We start from the raw sequence: 19,111 nt of genomic DNA, 5'->3' as shown, positions 1-19,111 counted from the left end.
AAGCAAAGGGATTGAGCTTTAAATGGCTTAATAAAATTAATACACTGTGATGTCCTCTTCCCCCTGCTCCAGGTCCTGTCTGCACTGATGGGAGACCTGATAATATACTCTCTGCCAAAACCTGAAGGACTTATTACGTGACCAGTGTGGAGAGGGGAGTGGGGCTGTCAGGGCTCCCCCAGAGCAGCCACACTTCATGTTGCCAGCGCAGGATTGTATTTGACATTTAATTTAGGAGGCTGGGTGCCTAGATATAAAACTTTATTGTGATAATAGCGATAAAAACCACCCAGACTTTTATGTAATGGCCTCGGCCTCCTTCTTTCTCCCTTCTTCCCCTTTTCCTGTTAGTTCTACCTCTCATTCAGCTAGGAAATAACACTCAGGTCTGCTCAAGTAAAAAAGATGTTTTCTTTGATCTCTTAAGGCTAAAGTTACAGAGTGCGACTCTCAGTCTACCTCAGGTCTGTATGTAGATGCTTGTGTGTATATATAAAATGTAAAATTTGAGAACCACATCTCTCCCCTGACTGCATTTAGCCAAACGGCAAAACCCGTCTGTGGCTGTGTAGAGAAGGTCAGTTAAACCCAGTGATTTAGTTGATTACTAACCTTTGTTGAATAGCTTCTGTTTACCTCTGCGGCTGGTGAAATAAATTCTATGATAGATCCTTAATTCCTAACTCAACCTGATTAGCTAGACGGTATAATCCCCATTTTACAGAGGAGGAAACAAAGATTTAACAGGTTTAATGACTTATCCAAGGTTAATGATGCCAATAAATTGCCTTTTTATGATTGCTATGTGGAAATAGTAGTAGTTGTAGGAAGTTACTAACTTTTACTTACAGAAATGGGTTAGGAAGAGTATACAAATAGAGAGTTTGTTCAGACTTCCAGGGAAAAAAAACCTGTCGAGTATGACATGCTTTCTTTACTTCTGTGGCGTAAGGGCACAGACTTTGGAGTCAGATGACCTGAGTCCTTCTGGCACTTGTTACCTGTCTGTCTTGATTTGTCTGAGCCTTTAGCGTCACCCATAAGCTAGGACTAATCATATTACATTTTTATTACTGAGTACCCTGAAAATGGAAACTTTTGAGAAGGAGATAAGAAATAATGGAGGATGGTTAGAAGCATGGCCTTGGGGGGGGGGGGGGGGGCGGTGCCTGGGTGGCTCAGTCGGTTGGGTGTCCGACTTCAGCTCAGGTCATGATCTTACAGTTTGTGGGTTCGATCCCCGTGTCGGGCTCTGTGCTGACAGCTCAGAGCCTGCAGTCTGCTTCGGATTCTGTGTCTCCCTCTTTCTCTCTGCCCCTCCCCTCCTCATGCTCTGTCTGTCTGTCTCTAAAATAAATAAACATTAAAAAAAAAAACAAAAAAACATGGCCTTGGGGACCGAAAAAGTATTTTCGCAACTGTACTTAGTACCTTAGAACCCTGTGGTTCTTGGGTAAGCAGACTGTTAGCTGCTCCAGGGGTGTAATAGGGCTTCAGTCTGCAGAAGAGAGACAATATGGTAGAGGTAGGTTGTGAGATTGAGGCAGACTGTGCTTAGGAGCTGTGGGGCAGAATGTGACCTACCCTTTCCGCGTGCTGTGTTTTGCCCTGGTGTCACTGAAGTAGACTGTATCTGATCTTATCAAACTAGAAGAGACAAACGTTGCTCCTTGACAGCTGGCCTGTGAAACCAAGGCAAGGAGCCCCTGATTGACATCCTTACTCTTCCTGCCTAGGTTGTATGAGAAGGTCCCTCCTGTGTTCCTTTGGGAAATCTGAATCTGCTCTCCCAAGGGTGTACGTTCTCCTTCTGTAAGAAAACTAACTGGGGGCTCTTTGTCTGTGAGAGCTCAGTGGGTACCGTATAAAAGGCACACAATACACGTTCATGGTTACTGTCATCTGCACCTGCAGAATAGTTCTGCTGATGTTCCCGTGTGCCCGGAGAATACGAAGTTCTTTCTGTGTATTGTGTAGACTTCACAAAAAATATCTGTGAGAAAGATATTATTACCTCCGTTCTACAGACGAAACTTTCACCTTTCTGAGCTTCAGAAACACAGTTATTAGTCAGTACTGAAACCTGTTTCTCTACCACAACAGACTCCGTGAGGTTTGCCGTTTTGACATGTAGCAAAGGAGACCTGTTTTGCCCTTTCTCCGTGCCCTTTCCTCGGTGTTCTTGGTGGTGTGCCATTGTTTGGTTTTGATGGCCAACAAATAACTGTGGTTTTGCAAGGAGAATGCTCAAATAGGGAAGTGGAATAGAGGAGGAGGGCTAAGTCTTATTTTAAAATTGCTTTAATCTTCAGCAGGTAATATAGGCCTACTTAGTATATTCAAGTCTAAAAGGGTTGAAAACAGTATTTCTGTTTAGTTACCCCTGAAACTTTCAGTGTCAGTTCCCACCTCCCACCTCCTACAGGATAATTTCTGAGGCAAGAACTGTCTTTCTAGCTTATGCACAGGTTAAGATGGAAGAAAAGCAAGAGAACAAGGTAAACTGGAAGCTCTGACTCTTACTCCTGTTACAGGTCCTGGGTGTCTCTGGGGGACTCCTTTCACATTTCTGCGGGGGGGGAGGTCACTCACAATTATTTTTCTGCTCACTCAGGAAGAGTTGTGTTCAGAAGTTTGTGATTGCTTTCTTTATTGCCAGCCTGGGGTCAGGCAAGGAGAAAGGCCTCTAAAGAGCAAGCAGTAGACTGAGTGGACTCTCAGTGAGCCTAGCTTCCCGTTGAACTGTTCTCCGGTGCCTCCAGTTCAGCACCACTGGGTTTCAGTGACCCTGGGTTTCACATCAAGTTGTCATGGCAATAGAGTCATAGCAGCTGACAGCATGAACAGGCAGCCCTGGGAGGAGAGGATGCTTGGCGGTGATGCCACAACCATCGTGGCCAGATCTCCGTCTCTCACCGTAAGAGCTGCTCATCAGTCTGCTGTGACCATGTCTCTCTCAGATGACTGGGGGCACACAGTTGCTATCTGCTTCACAGCTGACTGGCAGATTCACTTCAGTTGTTTGTTAGGACCTTTCCAGTACAAAGCCTTTAGGCAGCACGGTCCTGAGCCTCTAATGCTGTGAGCGTATGTGCATGCGTGCGTGTACATGTATGTTCATATTTGCATTTGGGGGAGGGAAAACCATGAAGGAGGAGATTCAGAAGAAGCATACAACAGGTTCATATGCATGAAGCTGTTAAAGAAGAGAGTACTTAGGCTCAGGTACCAAAATTTACAGTCACAGGAAGAAGCACTCTAGCATAAAATGAAGGAAGGCTGGAGTATTCTGACTGGAATACGGGGTTCCTACCTGAATCGAAGGTACACGCCAAACCAAGGACTGCCTAGGACAAAGCAAAGTCTAAACACCAAGGAGGAGGGAAGGGAGGATCAGCCGGAATTTCTTTGGGGCTTGGGATTCTGGTTAGCAAGTTTGAGGTACGAGTGAGAGTGGGACTGAACTAAAGGGCCTGAGGGGGGTGGTGGCAGTTGGAGCTAAAGTGAAGAGTGTGGGTCTGGAGACCGGGTATAGGTATTTGGTGGAGAGTCGTGGAAGGGAATGCAAAGAAAGGGGTTTTCATAGATACAGGGCAGACTTCTTTAGCCACTGTGGTGGAGGAGAGGCAGATGTGGGATGGCTTCTCACATTTAGTCGGAATGTATTGACCACCGTTTTGTGCAAGAGCCTAAGCAAAGGTGTCATCGTTTCTCCTCTAGATACTAAGTCAGAAGACCTATTCTCTGGTGGAGAAAATAAAACTGAACTCCAGAGTTTAGAGCCTGGCTGATTTCCTAAACCCTGGTGTCATTAAGGGGGAAGGCGAGGAATAGGACAAGGTCTGAAGGGAGAATATGGAAGAATAATATTGTGGTTAAAAGGCAGATGTGTGGTCAAACTATGTGGGTTCAAACTCCAGGTCTGCCACTTACTCTATGTGAGTTTCTCACCCCCTCTGGACCTCAGTTTCTTCATTTGTAAAGTTGATGGAATAATAACTGCCACCACTTGGTATCGTCATTGTGATGACTAGTTGAAGGAAAACACGTGAAATGCTTCCATAGTACTTAATATCTGGCCACTCAGACCAGGCAGCAGGAAAATGTTGAGGAGGAGGAAGAGGCCTCAGTTGAGGCTTAATGGTTTGAGTAACAGAAAAGCACCCAGGTAGAGCCACACATCAAAAGCAATTGCGACACTAGAGGCCTGAAGAGAAAATCGAGGTTTGGGAGCCATCTGTGTGGAGGCAGTAGCTGAATTGCAAAAATGGGATGAAATGACTAAGGAGGAAGGTGTGGAGAGAAGGTGGTTTGACCCCAGAGGGTGTTTGACGATGTCTGGAGGTGGGGCGCGGCGCTACTGTCACCTCCTGCGAAGAGGCCGGGGTGTTGCTACGTATTTCACGAGGCACAGGACATTTCCTCTACACGAAGAGTTCTCAGCTCCGAGTGTCAATAATGCTGAGGTTGAAAAAACCCTGGTTAGAGGAGTTTCTCCATCATAGTCACCTAGAGAGAGAGGGTAGAACTGCAGGGAGGGAGCCGATATACAGAAAGCCCGAGAAGTCCAGGGTCACAGAAACCCTGGAAGGAAATTAAAGACTGAGGGACATCGGTGGTGTCTAAATGCTACAGACAGGTGACTAGCGAGGTTAAATGGAGTTGGTGACTAGTTGACTCTTTAGTGGTGTTCATGAGTGGGTTTTAGGTGCCTTTCTAAATAAGCTTGGTGGTTAAAGGTAGGAGAGAGGGTAATTGCTTGACAGGGCAGCATTGTCAAGGGAAAAGTTTATTTTATTCTCTTCTTTACTTCTTGTTTTGTGTCCCCTTCAGAATTTCTATAGCAGATTCCTAGTCTCCCAAAAGCCCCTCTAGTTTTGGCAACAAATGTGATTAGAGACAAATCCAAATTGGCGAAGCACTGCTCCAGGAATGTTAAATTGATGCAGTTATATCATTTTAGAGATAAAAGGGACACCGTTTGGCTTTTCACTCTTAGTAGCTCAGGAGCCTGGGGCCCTGAGAGATTCATCAGTGATTGCCCCAAGTCACCTGGTTGGTTGGTTCCAGAAGGCAGGACTGGCTCCCTCAGGGCCTCTGCCTTCTCATCCTGAGTGCTCTCCTCTGTGCAACTACTAGAGTTGCTCTCTCGTCGTCTGATACTGGTTCGCGGGGGCTCAGTTTCCTTTTCAGGCGCGTGGTGCTCTGTGGGGTGGCTGTCAGGGCAGTGACCTGGAACAGGGGCGACTGAGGCGAATCTTGGCTCCACAGCTTACCTGCTGCCTGACACTGGGCAGGTGACTTAATCACTGTGGGCTTCAGTTTCCCTTAACATAAAATGAAAACGTTATTACCTACCTGAAAGTTAGACTAGAAACACTTGTAACAGCACCTGGAACACTGACTACACGTGGTAGCTCTTAGTATTTTCATTGTCATTATTCATAAGGCCCTGTCTTTGTCATGGATTAAAGGATCCGAGAATGTCCAGTGATGGAATCAGGCCAAAGTTAGGCATACCTTCTCTTTCCACCCAGCGTGGCTTCTAACTCCATCTCCCACTTTGTAATAAAAGCAGTATCATGAGGCTTAGTGCTCCTTGGTTATATGAGGTCCTGAAGCAGATGTCCCCCTGATGTATCGTTAGGATGTCCATTTCTCATTGATGAGCCCGATACTTCTCTAAAATATGTGGCTTCACACTTGGTTACTCATCGGATCAGTTAGTTAGATCTTTTTTAGAATTTTTCAAGACGCTGAAACCTGCTCATCTGAGGAGCCTCGGGAGGACTGAAGCTCCCATGGAAGAACCTTCAAATGACGGGAGTAGCATGTGCTAAGTGCTTGACTGTTGCGGAAGCCACTATTTTAATGGGCTTAAGTTGAAAAGGGCTTAAAAAAACCCTTTGATTTCTTATAGAAAAGGGAGTCCGATTAGGAAGGAAGGGTCCGTTATTAACTGGGAAGGCAAAGAATGAAAATGTTGATGTGCCTGAGATGTAGAAGAACTTGAATTGGCCTGGCCCTCTGGATGCTCACTTCACCCCCCAGACCTTCTCTAGGCTCCATTTCAGTGGCTATTTAGTTTTGTTTTAATTGTTTAATTTTTTTTTTAATAGACTTTTAAAGAGCAGTTTTAGATTCAAAATTGAGCAAAAAAAAAAATAATAAAATAACCAAGTTCCCATATACCTTCTGCCTCCACACACTTAGCCTCTTCCACTCTCAATGTTTCACACCAGAGCGGTAGATAAATGTTACATTTGATGAATCTGTATTGACTTATCATTATCACCCCAAGTCCACAGTATACATTAGGGTTCACTTTTGGTGTTACATATCTGGGGGTTTGAATGAATGTATAGTAATATGTTATCTCCCATTATAGTATCATACAGAGTATTTTCACTGTCCTAAACATTCTCCATGTTCTGCATATTCATCTTTCCTTCTTCCCGGAATTCTGACATCCACTGATCTTTTTGCTGCCTCCATAGCCTTTTCCAGAATGTCATGTAGTTGGAATCATACAATGTGTAACCTTTTTACATTAAATTCTTTAATTCAATAAGATGCATTTAAGGTTCCTCCATGTGTTTTCATGGCTTGATAGCTCATTTCTTTTTAACGTCGAATGGTATTCCATTGTGTGAATATATCAGTTTATTCATCGGTTCACCTACTTGAAGACATCTTGATTGCTTCCAAGGTTTGGCAGTTATGAAGAAAGCTACTGTAAATACCCCTCTGCAGGTTTTTGTGTGGACACAAATTTTCAGCTCCTTTGGTAAATACCAAGGAGCATCATTGCTGGATCATGTGGTAAAGGTATGTTCAGTTTTTAAGAAACCGCCAAACTCTCTTCTAAAAGTGGCTGCACCATTTGGCATTCTCATCAGCAACGAATGAGAGTTCCTCGTGCCCTACATCCTTGTCTGCATTTGGTGTTGTCAGTGTTCAGATTTTGGCTATTCTAGTAGGTGTGTAATGACACTTCATTGTTTTAACTTGAGTTTCCCTAATGACATGATGTTGAGCATCTTTCCTATGCTTATTTGCCATCTGTATATCTTCTCTGGTGAGGTGTCTGTTCGGGTTGTTGGCTCCTTTTTTAATTGGGTTGTTTGTTTTATTATTGTTGCATTTTAAGACTTCTTTGTATATTTTGATAACAGTGCTTTATCAGATGTGTCTTTTACAAATATTTCTCCCAGGGGGCGCCTGGGTGGCTCAGTCAGTTGGGCGTCTGACTTTGGCTCAGGTCATGATCTTACAGTCTGTGAGTTCAAGCCCCAAGTCAGGCTCTGTGCTGATAGCTCAGAGCCTGGAACCTGCTTCAGATTCTGCCTCCATCTCTGTCTGCCCCTCCCCTGCTCTCACTGTGTCTCTCTCTCTCAAAAAACAAAAAAACAAAAAAAAAAAAACCCAAATACTTCTCCTAGTCTGTAGCTTATCTTCTCCTCCTTTTAACAGTGTCTTTCACAGAGAAGTTTTTAATGAAATCCAGCTTGTCACATATTTATTTCATGGATAATGCCTTTGGAATTATATTTAAAAAGTCATCACCATGCCCAAGGCCATCTAGATTTTCTCCTGTGTTATCTTTCAGGAGTTCTATAGTTTTGCATTTTACATTTAGGTCTGTGATCCATTTTGAGTTAATTTTGGTGAAAGATGAAAGGCCTGTGGCTAGTTTAATTTTTTTTTTTTTTTTGCACATGGATGTCTAGTTGTTGTAGCACTATTTGTTGAAAAGACTCTTTTTCCATTGTATTGCCTGTGCTGCTTTGTTCAAGGGGTTTCTGTGGGTCTATTTCTAGGCTCTCTTTCGTGTTCTATTGATATATTTGTTTGTTCTTTTACCAGTTCCACACTGTCTTGATTACTGTAGCTTTATAGTAAGTCTTGAAGTCGGGTAGTATCCTCCAACTTTGTTCTTCTCCTTGGATATTATGTTGACTCTTCTGGGTCTTTTGCCTCTCCATATAAACTTTGGAATCATTTTATCAATATCTACAAAATAACTTGCTGGAATTTTTATTGGCATTGCATTGCACCTATGGATCAAGTTGGGAGAACCGACATCTGGCAATATTTATTGTTCCTATCCATGAATATGGATCTATTTAGTTCTCCTTTGATTTCTTTCATTAGAATTTTGTAGTTTTCCTCATACATATTTTATTAGGTTTATACTTAAGTATTTCATTTTGGGTTGCTATTGTAAATGGTATTGTGCTTTTATATTCAAACTTCATTTGTTCATTGCTGGTATATAAGAAAGTGATAGGCTTTTGTATATTAACTCTGTATCCAGCAACCTTGTTTTAATTCCTTATTAGTTCCAGGAGTTTTTTGGTCAGTTCTTTGATATTTTCTACATAGACAGCTATGTTATTTGTGAACAAAGACAGCTTTATTTGTACCTTCCCAATCTGTAAACCTTTTATTTCCTTTTTTGTCTTACTGCATTAGCTAGGACTTCCAATATGGTGTTGAAAAGGAGCTGTAAGAGGACACATCCTTGCTTTGTTCCTGATCTTAGTAGGAAAACTGTAGTTGCTCATTATTAAGTGTGACATTAGCTATAGATTTTTTGTAGGTGTTTTTTATGAAGTTAAGAACGTTTCCCTCTGTTCCTAGTTTGTTGAGAGTTTTTAAAATCATAAGTGGAACTTAGATTTTATCAAATGATTTTTCTGCATCTATTAATATAATCATGTGACTTTTCTCCTCTAGCCTGTTGACATGATAGATTATATGAACTGATTTTCAAATGTTGAAACAGCCTTGCATACCTGAGATAAATCCTGCTTGGTCATGGTGTGTAAGTTTTTTATAACATTGTTGGATTCAATTTGCTAACATCTTATTGAGGATTTTCTTTGAGCTTCATTTCTTTTTAAAAATTACTGTTCAAGAAAAGTGTCACACATTATTATAGGAAATTTGGACTGCAAGTGAAAAAAAAATACTCTTAATCCCATTGCTCTGAGGTAACCACTCTCCAACATTTTGGTGTATTTCTTATTGTCTTTTTTTTTTTTTTCAACATTTTTTTATTTATTTTTGGGACAGAGAGAGACAGAGCATGAACGGGGGAGGGGCAGAGAGAGAGGGAGACACAGAATCGGAAACAGGCTCCAGGCTCCGAGCCATCAGCCCAGAGCCTGACGCGGGGCTCGAACTCATGGACCGCGAGATCGTGACCTGGCTGAAGTCGGACGCTTAACCGACTGCGCCACCCAGGCGCCCCTCTTATTGTCTTTTATAATAGAAATATTAATAACAGAAACAGTAAATATCATTATTACTTCATTGAGTGGATACTTGAAGTAACTAATTGATAAGTGAGGTAGAGATCCCATGGTGCTGTATTTACACAATGGGATAATGAAAGAAAGTAAGGATATACATGACTGCTTTTGTCTAGAGTCTTTTGATGAAGATAAGAAAAATGGTTTAAGGAAGAGATTAAATATTCACCTTAATTACCTTTTCTATACCCTCCTCAGTGCCCCATCGTAATATCCAATCGATTCAGGCTTCTAACCAGGTTGTCAGGAAAATACTTGACCTCATCAGAATGTGAGTAATGGAATGTAGTTCATAGTTTGTGTCTGCTGTGTTTCTAGGCTGCTGGATAATTTTCCAAGCCTTAGGAATGAGCATTGGTTTTAGTCACAGATAGTGGCTATTCTTCTCATACACAAAAGACACTGAAAAAGGACTTTATCCTCCTCATTGATGAAGCTCTTCCCTCACCTGCCCTCACTGGAGCCTGATAGAGATTTGGACAGTGCTCTCATGCAACAAAATGCCAGAATAAATACTAGAGGCTATATAGAAGCCTGAACTTTGAGATTCCCAACATGAAAGTTTCCATGGACACTGGCATGCAGGGAAGGGCAGTGTGCTGGTGGGAGTGAAGACAGATTGCAGCATCTGAAAAAATTCCATTTCGTGCTTTTTTATTTTTCTATTTTAGAATTGTAGTCATTCAGAAAAGGAAAGGGGGAGTAAAAGTGGACTTCTTCACCTTTGGGGGAGGAATTTAGAGTCTTCACAAACCATTTCATACAGTTCACACTTTTTTAGGTCATTTTTGGAGTAGACCCTTTAAACTTACTTGCAGGAAATTTGTCTAGTAGAACAAGTATTTCTAACTCTTCAATCAGTATAGACTCTGATGCTTTTCTTTTGTGTAGCTTTCTTGCTCCTGACTGTGTTCCATCTTTCTCAGTTCCCGTCAGCAACACTTTTCTGGAACAAATCTTTCTTAAGCTATGATGCTTTCTAGCTAGTGTGCTTTTTCCCTTTTGAAAAAATAATCTGCCTATGATAGAAAAATAAACATTGGTTTCCTACAAGCCAGCTAGCTAGGAGTTGATGGCTTATAACCCATGTCAAGCATACTGAATGGTGTTGTTTTTAAGTACAAGCTCTTAATTCAAGGTTTTATGTGTTTAATTATGTATGTGTAAAGTGCCAGTCTGTATGCCTCTTGGGTCCAGCCTGGCTTGGAAATATTAACTATGAGAGCATATAGATGTACCATGGGATAAAACTTACCTCTTCAGATGTGCATCCTTTATCCCAAGATTCACTTGTGGGGAATAACATCTCAGTGGGGATAATATCAGTGCTGCCTGTTAACCAAGGAAACATCTCAATTAGGAAGAAATAAATTTGAAGGATCTGAAGCAGGCAGAAAGGGATCATTACAGGCGGTAATGTTGTCACACAGAATATACTGGGGTGGACCAAAGGAAGTTGATTTCTAAACTTGACTTTATTACTGCACTTCTGTGTGTGTGTATGTGTGTATGTATTACCTATAAAATGAAGAGGTTGGACTCCACTCTAATGAGCTCAGATCTTCACTTGTTATAACTATTCACAAATAAGCCATCAAGTTTTTCAAATTACAATGCTGTGTTTAAGTAATTTTGGTAAAATTCTATGTTTAAATAATAACATAGTTTCTCACGCTAATGCAACCATAACAAAGATATATCAACTTTTGTGTAACCCATGGCTTTTAAGTTTCAACAGCTTAGAGGCCAGGTGACCAAAGGAAGCAAAATCCTTTTAGGGTTTCATTTGTGTAGAGGACCCAGGTACCTCAGGGGAGATTATGCTGGAGACCACTACCAGTGCCCTAGGAATTACTTTAAGGGGGAGGAGGAGATTTTTCTTTTAAGCAGAATAGTTCTATTTTGGGTTCTGTTATGTTTTAGGGTTCTACATTAAGATTTTGTTCGGGGTAAGAGAAGTTTTGGGCTTTAAAAAAGTTTAACAATTACTAGTAGATCCTATAAAAAAAGGAATCTTTTACATTGCCAATTTCACCGTTCTGTGATACACCCACCCTTCTCTTCTCTGCATATGTGGAGTTTTCTTTTTTACTAACACTGTATGTAATACAGTTAGGAATATAAGACTATCACTCTCACCTTTGGGGAGCTATAGGATAGAGGCTGAAGAAGTTCCAAGAAACCCACTCAGAAATGATGTCAGTAGAGGTGCTGACAGGAGGAGTCTGCTGCTCTTGGAGAACTGTGAAGTTTGTAGCAGAATGGAGTTTTGATGGCAGGGAGGTGTAATAAAACTTGAAAAGGAATTTTGAAAGTTGTTTCACTCCTGCCATTGGTAGGAGTCCTTTCTCCTGACTACTCAACCTGTCACAAGCCAGGTACCCCGGGAGTCCCTTCTTTGGCCTCTGAATTTGAATGGATGCTATGGCCCAGAAATCTGTTCTTTGCATTTTGAAATAGGTTGGAGAATACCTATTTGTTAATTAGTAGGGAAAAGGATAAAGGTTTTATGGAGTAGGTTATTCTGCCTTCAATTCTTATTTGTGGATGGTCTGTATAAGATAAACTGTTGGAAAACCTATGTAAAGCAATGGGAAGTCGAGAATTTGACTTTTTTTTTTTTTTAAACCCATGATTTAGTCACCTGCTGCAGTCTAGTCACACCTTTCCTGACTGATAGCAGCTTCTGACTCAAACCACATGTATATGTGAGGGCTAGTAAAATAGGTTGTGAGTCAGTTTTTATTGTGTTCTCATTTTTAGTCACTTGTAACTGTTGAGCGATTTTTTCAGGCACTCAGAAAAGTTCATCTCTTAGCTAAAACTTTCTAGGTTTAGTCTCCAAGAGAAGGTCTTAGATCTTAGAAGATGTAATTTATTTCAAGGTTACAGATTCATTCGTAAAAGATCATCATAAAGTAGAAAAGCCTTGAGATAAACACACTAAAAATAAAAAGATATTATATAAATAAACACAAATCACAGTTCTCAAATCTGATACAGAATTTGCAGGGACATTAATAACATTTAACACTCCCCCTCCCCTTTTCTTTAGCACGGGGAGAGAGTATAATGAATTCCTGAGGGCTCATGTCACTTAGTCACTTGATGTGTGAAAGGATATGGATACTGTCATACAGGCTTTATTTTGTATTGGTGTTCTTATGGCAGTGTTACAAAAGCTGCTTAAAGTATCAGGCCTCCTTCACTTTTTAAGAGCTAATTAAAAATGGCCCCATCTTTCCTCTTCTTTGGACTTTCTCTTCTTCAGTCTACTTTTTAGGTTTTCCCAGTTTGACTTTTCCTTCCCAGAGACTATTACAGTGAACAGAGCACCACTGGGAACAAGAAGATTGGTGTCCCCTGCATCTTTTACAAGTCCCCTGCAGCTGCATCTGTCTCCTTATCTGTAAAAGAAAGTTGTCACGTAGGTGACAACTACTTTCTCTTTCAGCTCTAAAATTCTCTACTGGCCTTTCTTCTGTCCACTGCTCCACCTTTTCCCTATTCCCTACGTTAGCTATTCACCATGCATAGTGGTTTGAAAGTACTCCTCAGATAAACATGGTCGTTGGGAAACAACAGTAAGTGTAGTTACTGGTAAGAGACAAGAGTTTAGAAGTTCTTGTTCTGGTAGTTTCTCACTTTGTTTACCTAATGCCCTAGCCACGTATAGCCTGCAGCCATATTTTATTTGGTTGGCTCGGTGGTTGCTGCAAAATAAATCTGTAATATAATTTTACTCATCAGAGGATAAAAATTTTAAGGCTTGACGTGATCTAATATTGGTGAAGGTGTAGAGAATGCTTACTTTCACACATTGTTGCGGGAATGAAATTGGTACATCTTTTTTTGGAGGGCAGTTTAGCTGTATCAGTCAGTATTTTTAGAGTACATATAAATTGATTCGGTGACTCCAAAAGTCTCTTAAAAAAACTCATATGCAAATACTAAGAGATCTATCCAAGGATGTTCATTATTGTGTTGTTTGTAATAGCAAAAGTTTGGAAATATCTTGTATTTCCACTAAGAAGGAAAATATTTAATGGGTATGTTTGACTTTTTATTTATATATGCAAGTATTCATATTGTATACATCCATATCATACAGACATTTAAAATAAAACAAATGAAGTTGATCTGTATGTACTGACATAATTTAAATAGAAAAGACACATAATGTATGTTCACTATGACCCATTTATATAAAAAGAACATAATTGTATATGTACATGTATATAACTGGATAGGAAATGGCTGGAAGGTTACATACCAGTAATTACCCTCCAGAGAGAAAAATGGTATTGAGATGGAGAGAGAGGAGTAAGTTCATTTTTTACAATTTACACTTACCTATTAAATTGTAAAAAGTAATATGTGTTATTGGTATAAAAATGAACAAAAGGAAAAGCAAAACGGGAAGGATACGGAATTACTTCATAAAGATTATAAAAAAGGCAAAAAGATTAGTAAGAAATTCATCGACAATCTCAGGCGAACATTGTTTAGGGGATATTCCTAAAACTTCAGGATCAGATAGGAAATGCTTTTGGGCAGGGCGGTCCAGCACTTACAGTAGCAACTCTGCCGTTCCATTTCTCTGTGTGTCCAACTCATTATTCTTACATGTCTGTGTTCTGCAGGTAACCCGGGACCAGATGAAGGTGTTTATACAGCAGGAATTTAAGAAAGTTCAGAAAGTGATTGCTGATGAGGAGCAGAAGGCCCTTCATCTAGTGGACATCCAGGAAGCAATGGCTACCGCTCATGTGACTGAGATACTGGCAGACATCCAGTCCCACATGGATAGGTTGATGACTCAGATGGCCCAAGCCAAGGAACAACATGATACCTCTAATGAATCAGCTGAGCCAAAGGCGGAGGTAAAGGAGAATGCCTATAATTATTCGTAGCGGAAGTTGGAGGAAACGGACTGCCCTGTTTGTTAGCTCTGGAAATTCTCCTTTGTGGTCCCTAAACATGAGTGAATTGAAAGCTCAGATAGGGTGTAAGTGTTTAGATCGGTGTATAAACCAATATGGAAGTATTGGCTGCTAGGGCCTACACCCGGCAGCTGGAGCTGGCAAAATATTTGTCTATGATGACTTAAAGGAGCATAGTCGATAGGGCAAATACTAATCACAGTTAAGGAGGGAAGTGAGAAATAAGAGTCACAGAAGAAGGCAGTTGACAGATTCCCAGTTGTGAAATGAGCCTCCAAATAAAGTCATCACAGGGATGACAACAAGGTGAATGAGAGTAAGTCAGGATGTAGGGCATAAAGCAGCCCAGAATGAAACGTTTTGGACTGATTTTGTGAGTAGTGGAAAGGAGCCTCAGCTTGGTTTTTATATGGAGCCAACTGCATAAATTGGGGGCATAACTGTTGGATTAAGAGAGGCATGTGGCACTGGATCAAGAAAGGTGTGAATGAGGGGCACCTGGGTGGCTCAGGAGAAGTAGGTTAAGCATCCCTACTTTGGCTCAGGTCATGATCTCGCAGTTCGTGAGTTCGAGCCCCGCGTTGGGCTGTGTGCTGACAGCTCGGAGCCTGGAGCCTGCTGGGATTCCACATCTCTCTCTCTCTCTCTCTCTCTCTCTCTCTCTCTCTCTCTCTGTCCCTCCCTGGCTTGTGCTCACTTGCTCTCACTCTCTCAAAAATAAATAATAAAAATTAAGAAAAAAAAAAGGTGTGAATGAAGGACACAAGGTATATGTTGAATCACTACAGATGTTAGTCACTGTATTCATTGTTATTTTGTAACAGGCAGAAAAGGTCTTAGGCATTTTACCAAACAACATATTCTGGCATTTAGAATATAATTGTAAAATAAAATTCAAGACAGCCATTTGAAAAAATATTATGGAATTTATATTTCAGCCACTGTTGAAAATTCTGGTCAAGCTTATGCCAGAAGGGTAGGCCCTTCTAGAAGAAAACCTAGGGCAGTCCTGTGGACTTTCCAGGACTGCTGCTGACTCACTGAGCTTACTGCTTAGCTAGCAGTCTTGCCTTGGCCCGGGACAGCCTAGCCACAGAAGACACCAGCCAACGTAAGAGCCAAGGTATAATCCAGGAGGCAGGTATTGTCTGAGCCTACCTGACAGAAAATGTAAGAGACTATTGGACAGTTATCTGCTTCACTCACCCAAGGTTCTTGATTAATTTTCATCCGTGTGTGAAAAGGATAAAATAGGTCTTGTTCTTTTCATTTTATCCTCCCCAGAATTAAGAAAGTGTGTGCCTAAGTAAGTTTCTAGCTAGGAAGAGAGCAGTTTATATTCATCATTTCACTTAATTCTTATATCAGCATCCATTATCTTTGTTTTACAGATGGGATATTGAGATACAGAGAACTGCAGAGATGCTGAGCCAGTATCATTTAGTTAGTAGAAAATGGAGCCAGGGTTCAGATTTAAGTCCATCTTGTCCCAGTTGCCTGTGTGTTTTCCCTACTGCATGCTGTATGCCAAGTGTCCCATTTGTTTATGTGGGGAAAATGAAGAGAATTAGTGTCCTAGACGGCTTTGCACTCCTAAGATCTTTTATAGTGTCGAGGTGCTCACTTTGTATCTTAAACAAAAAATTCAACCAGAGTTAACTCAAGGGATCAATGACCTAACTCTGTCCCAAATTCTCTGCAAATCGGACCCCCACATTTTTCTGTGTGTTGATTAGGTTGCTTTTTCAAAAGTAAAGATTTAATTTTTAGAGATCTCTCTTTTATTTTCATTTCAAATAATGAATTTAGTCCCTCCCCTGCATTAACTGCCCTCTAAGCATGTCAGCTGCTCAGCTGAGCTGTGCTTGTTAACTCTGATGGAATTACTCCTAGGGATGCAAAACCGACAAGGCCTAAGGACCAGGCTGTGGACAGAATAAGCTGTTAAAGACAAAAAGTAGCATTCAGCTGGCTAGGGCTTTTACAAAGAGCTGTTCTCATCTAATAGCCTCTTGTTCCAGCTAATCTGGTAACTTATTGATCAGAGCAAATCCCCAGTACCTCTCTTTCACTCAACAGAGGAATTCTTTTCTTCCTTTTGCATGTTCTAGATTTTTTTTTTTTTTTAATCATCTGCATTTGGATTTCTTCCCTGAAACATTTTATTAGAAATTTTCGAACATATCGCAGAATTGAAAGGATTTTACAGATTACACCCTATACTTCCACCTAGATTCTACCATTAACATTTTTTAATTAACATTTTAATATACCTGAATCATGATATATACATAGCCATCTTTCCAGCCTTCCAATCTTCAATGCATCTTATTTTTTGATGCATTTAAAATCAAATTGCGGGGCGCCTGGGTGGCTCAGTCGGTTGAGCGTCCGACTTCGGCTCAGGTCACGATCTCACGGTTCGTGAGTTCGAGCCCCGCGTCGGGCTCTGGGCTGATGGCTCAGAGCCCGGAGCCTGCTTCTGATCCTGTGTCTCCCTCTCTCTCTGCCCCTCCCCCATTCATGCTCTGTCTCTCTCTGTCTCAAAAATAAATAAACATTAAAAAAAATTTTTTTAAATCAAATTGCAGCTTCTGATTCTGAACAAGATAGAGTAAACATATTTCACTTTATTCCACTAATCACAGCAAAAATTCCCGAACAAAATATTTAAATCACCTACCAGAAGACTCTTAAAAGCGTGGAGAAAAGATGGTCCTGACTCATGGCAGTGAGTTCTCTGGGATTTTTCTTGCTTCCGTATATCCTGGCCTGGGTGCCCTGCAAACTGGAAATCCTAGTGAGCACAGACAAAAAGAAAATCTCCAAGAAAAGCCTGCTCTCTTTAGTTAGAGGACTAGGAAAAAGGGCACTTCGGCTATAGAGAAAGCTTTTGACCATCTTACATATTCTGAAAACACACACCATGAATAATGCTGCACCCCTTCCCAGCCCCAGATGGCACTGCAGTAGTGGAGCCAGTGGAGTGAAAACCTATTTTTTATCCTCCCCTGATTTTCCCTGGAGCCTCTAGGTGAAAGACCGGCTTCTGTCATCACCCCTGCCTCTCTCAGTAGTCAGTGGTGCCCATCTCCCATGGAGCCTGTGGGTAGAACTCTTACTTAGCCCCCTGCCCTGCAGCATCTGGAAGGAAGTAGTATCCCTCCCCTATGGAGACTGTAGATGGAGTTCTAACTCCTCCCTCCCCACCCCTGCACTGACTAGACAATATACCTCCCTAACGGGGTCAGCGCGTAGAACCTCATCTTCCACTCTTACCCGGTAGTAATGAATTGGTGCCCCTGCTCCAGCTAGCACTGTGCTGACTATAGCATGGAGTTTTGTCACGTAGTGGGGCAGACCAGAATAGCACTGCAGAATCTTTTAAACTAAATTGATGTTTGAACCATAGTCCACAGACCTGATCTAGGACATGTGTTCTGATTCTTCTTTTTTTTAAAAACCATAATTTATTTTTATTTTTATTTTTATTTTATTTTATTTATTTTTAAATTCAAGTATAGCTGATGTACAATGTTACATTAATGTAAGAGGACATATGTTTTGAATTTAAATAGGTTGACATCTTGCTAGAATAGAAGATTTAAATAGGAATCAGATTCTGAAATACTCAAATGTTCAGGATACAGTCCAAAATCACTCATTATACCAAGAACCAATAAATCTCAACTCTGAGAAAAGGCCACAACCAAGATGACACAGATTTTAGAATTATCAAAGGATTTTAAAGCCACTATTTAATGAAAATGACTCAGTGAGCAATAACACATGCTCTGGAAACAAATGAAAACTAAAAAATCTCAGCAAAGATATAAAAGATATAAAGAAGGACCAAATGAAAATTTTAGAACTGAAAAATACAGTAACTGACATAAAGCATTCACTGGATTGGCTCAGTAGCAAATTGGAGATAAGAAAGGAAAGAATTGATGAATTTGAAGATATAGATCCAATCTGAACAACCAAGAAAAAAGAAAAGTAACTAAAACTGAGTCTCAAGGACCTGTGGGACAATAAAAAAAGACCTAATATACATGTCACCCACGTCCAGGAGGTGAGCAAAAAGAATGTGGGGCTGAAAAAAAAATTGAAGAAATAATGGCTCAAAACTTTTAAAATTTGGTTGAAAGACATAAACCTAGAGATTTAAGAAGTTGAATGAACCCAGGCAAGATAAATCCAAGAAATTCATACCCAGACACATTAAAATCAAACTAACGAAGGACAAAAAAAATCTCGAAAGCAAAGTAGCTACAGAGAAATGACACATTAGCTATGGGGAACAATAATTTGAATGAATGTGGTGTATATAAGATATTTGTTCTGTATCTATCGAAGTGATTATATGGGTGTTTTAAATTATTTTATTGTAATGGCTGATTATATTGATTAATTTTATAATATTAAATCAACCTTGCATTTCTGAGATAAACTCCCTCTTGGCCATTATGTATTTATTATCTGGGTTCAATTAAAATTTTTATGTTTGTGTTCAATGAGGGATATTCATCTGTAGTTTGATATTTTTATAACATCGTCAGGCTTACCTATTAGGGTTAGCTGGCCTCAGAAAACAAGCTGAGAAGTATCCCCTCCTCATCTTCTGAAAGTTTGTGTGTGATTGATGTTATTTCTCCCTTAAATATTTGGTAGTGTTTACTAACAAGATCATCTACCCTGGAACTTCTTAATGTAAAGGTTTTTGATAACCAATTTAATTTCTTTAATATAGAGCTGTTTTGATTTCATGTTTATTTAAATTTAATTTGTGTTGTATTTAAGTTGTGTTGTGTTTATTTGTGCTGTAATTTTCACAGAATTTGTTGTTTT

General features: G+C 40.4%; 1 protein-coding gene across 3 annotated transcripts in view; it reads left to right on the top strand.

Moving 5' to 3' along the window:
• The window catches only part of TRIM44 (tripartite motif containing 44), a 110,153-nt gene that overhangs the window by 31,199 nt on the left and 59,843 nt on the right, over positions 1-19,111 (top strand). For all 3 annotated transcript variants that reach the window (XR_008421160.1, XR_002086062.2, XM_019470117.2), the window contains exon 3: positions 13,961-14,200. Coding sequence is in view for 1 of the 3 variants with exons in the window: in XM_019470117.2 (XP_019325662.1) it covers positions 13,961-14,200 (240 nt within the window). In the remaining 2 variants the exon portion in view is untranslated. The remainder of the gene's footprint in view (positions 1-13,960; positions 14,201-19,111) is intronic.

This window comes from Panthera pardus, unplaced genomic scaffold (assembly GCF_024362965.1).
Source record: "Panthera pardus isolate Hobbes unplaced genomic scaffold, ASM2436296v1 HiC_scaffold_12, whole genome shotgun sequence".
Lineage (NCBI taxonomy): Eukaryota > Metazoa > Chordata > Mammalia > Carnivora > Felidae > Panthera > Panthera pardus.
Note: the sequence above shows the minus strand (reverse complement) of the source record. Positions and strands in the feature narration are given on the sequence as shown.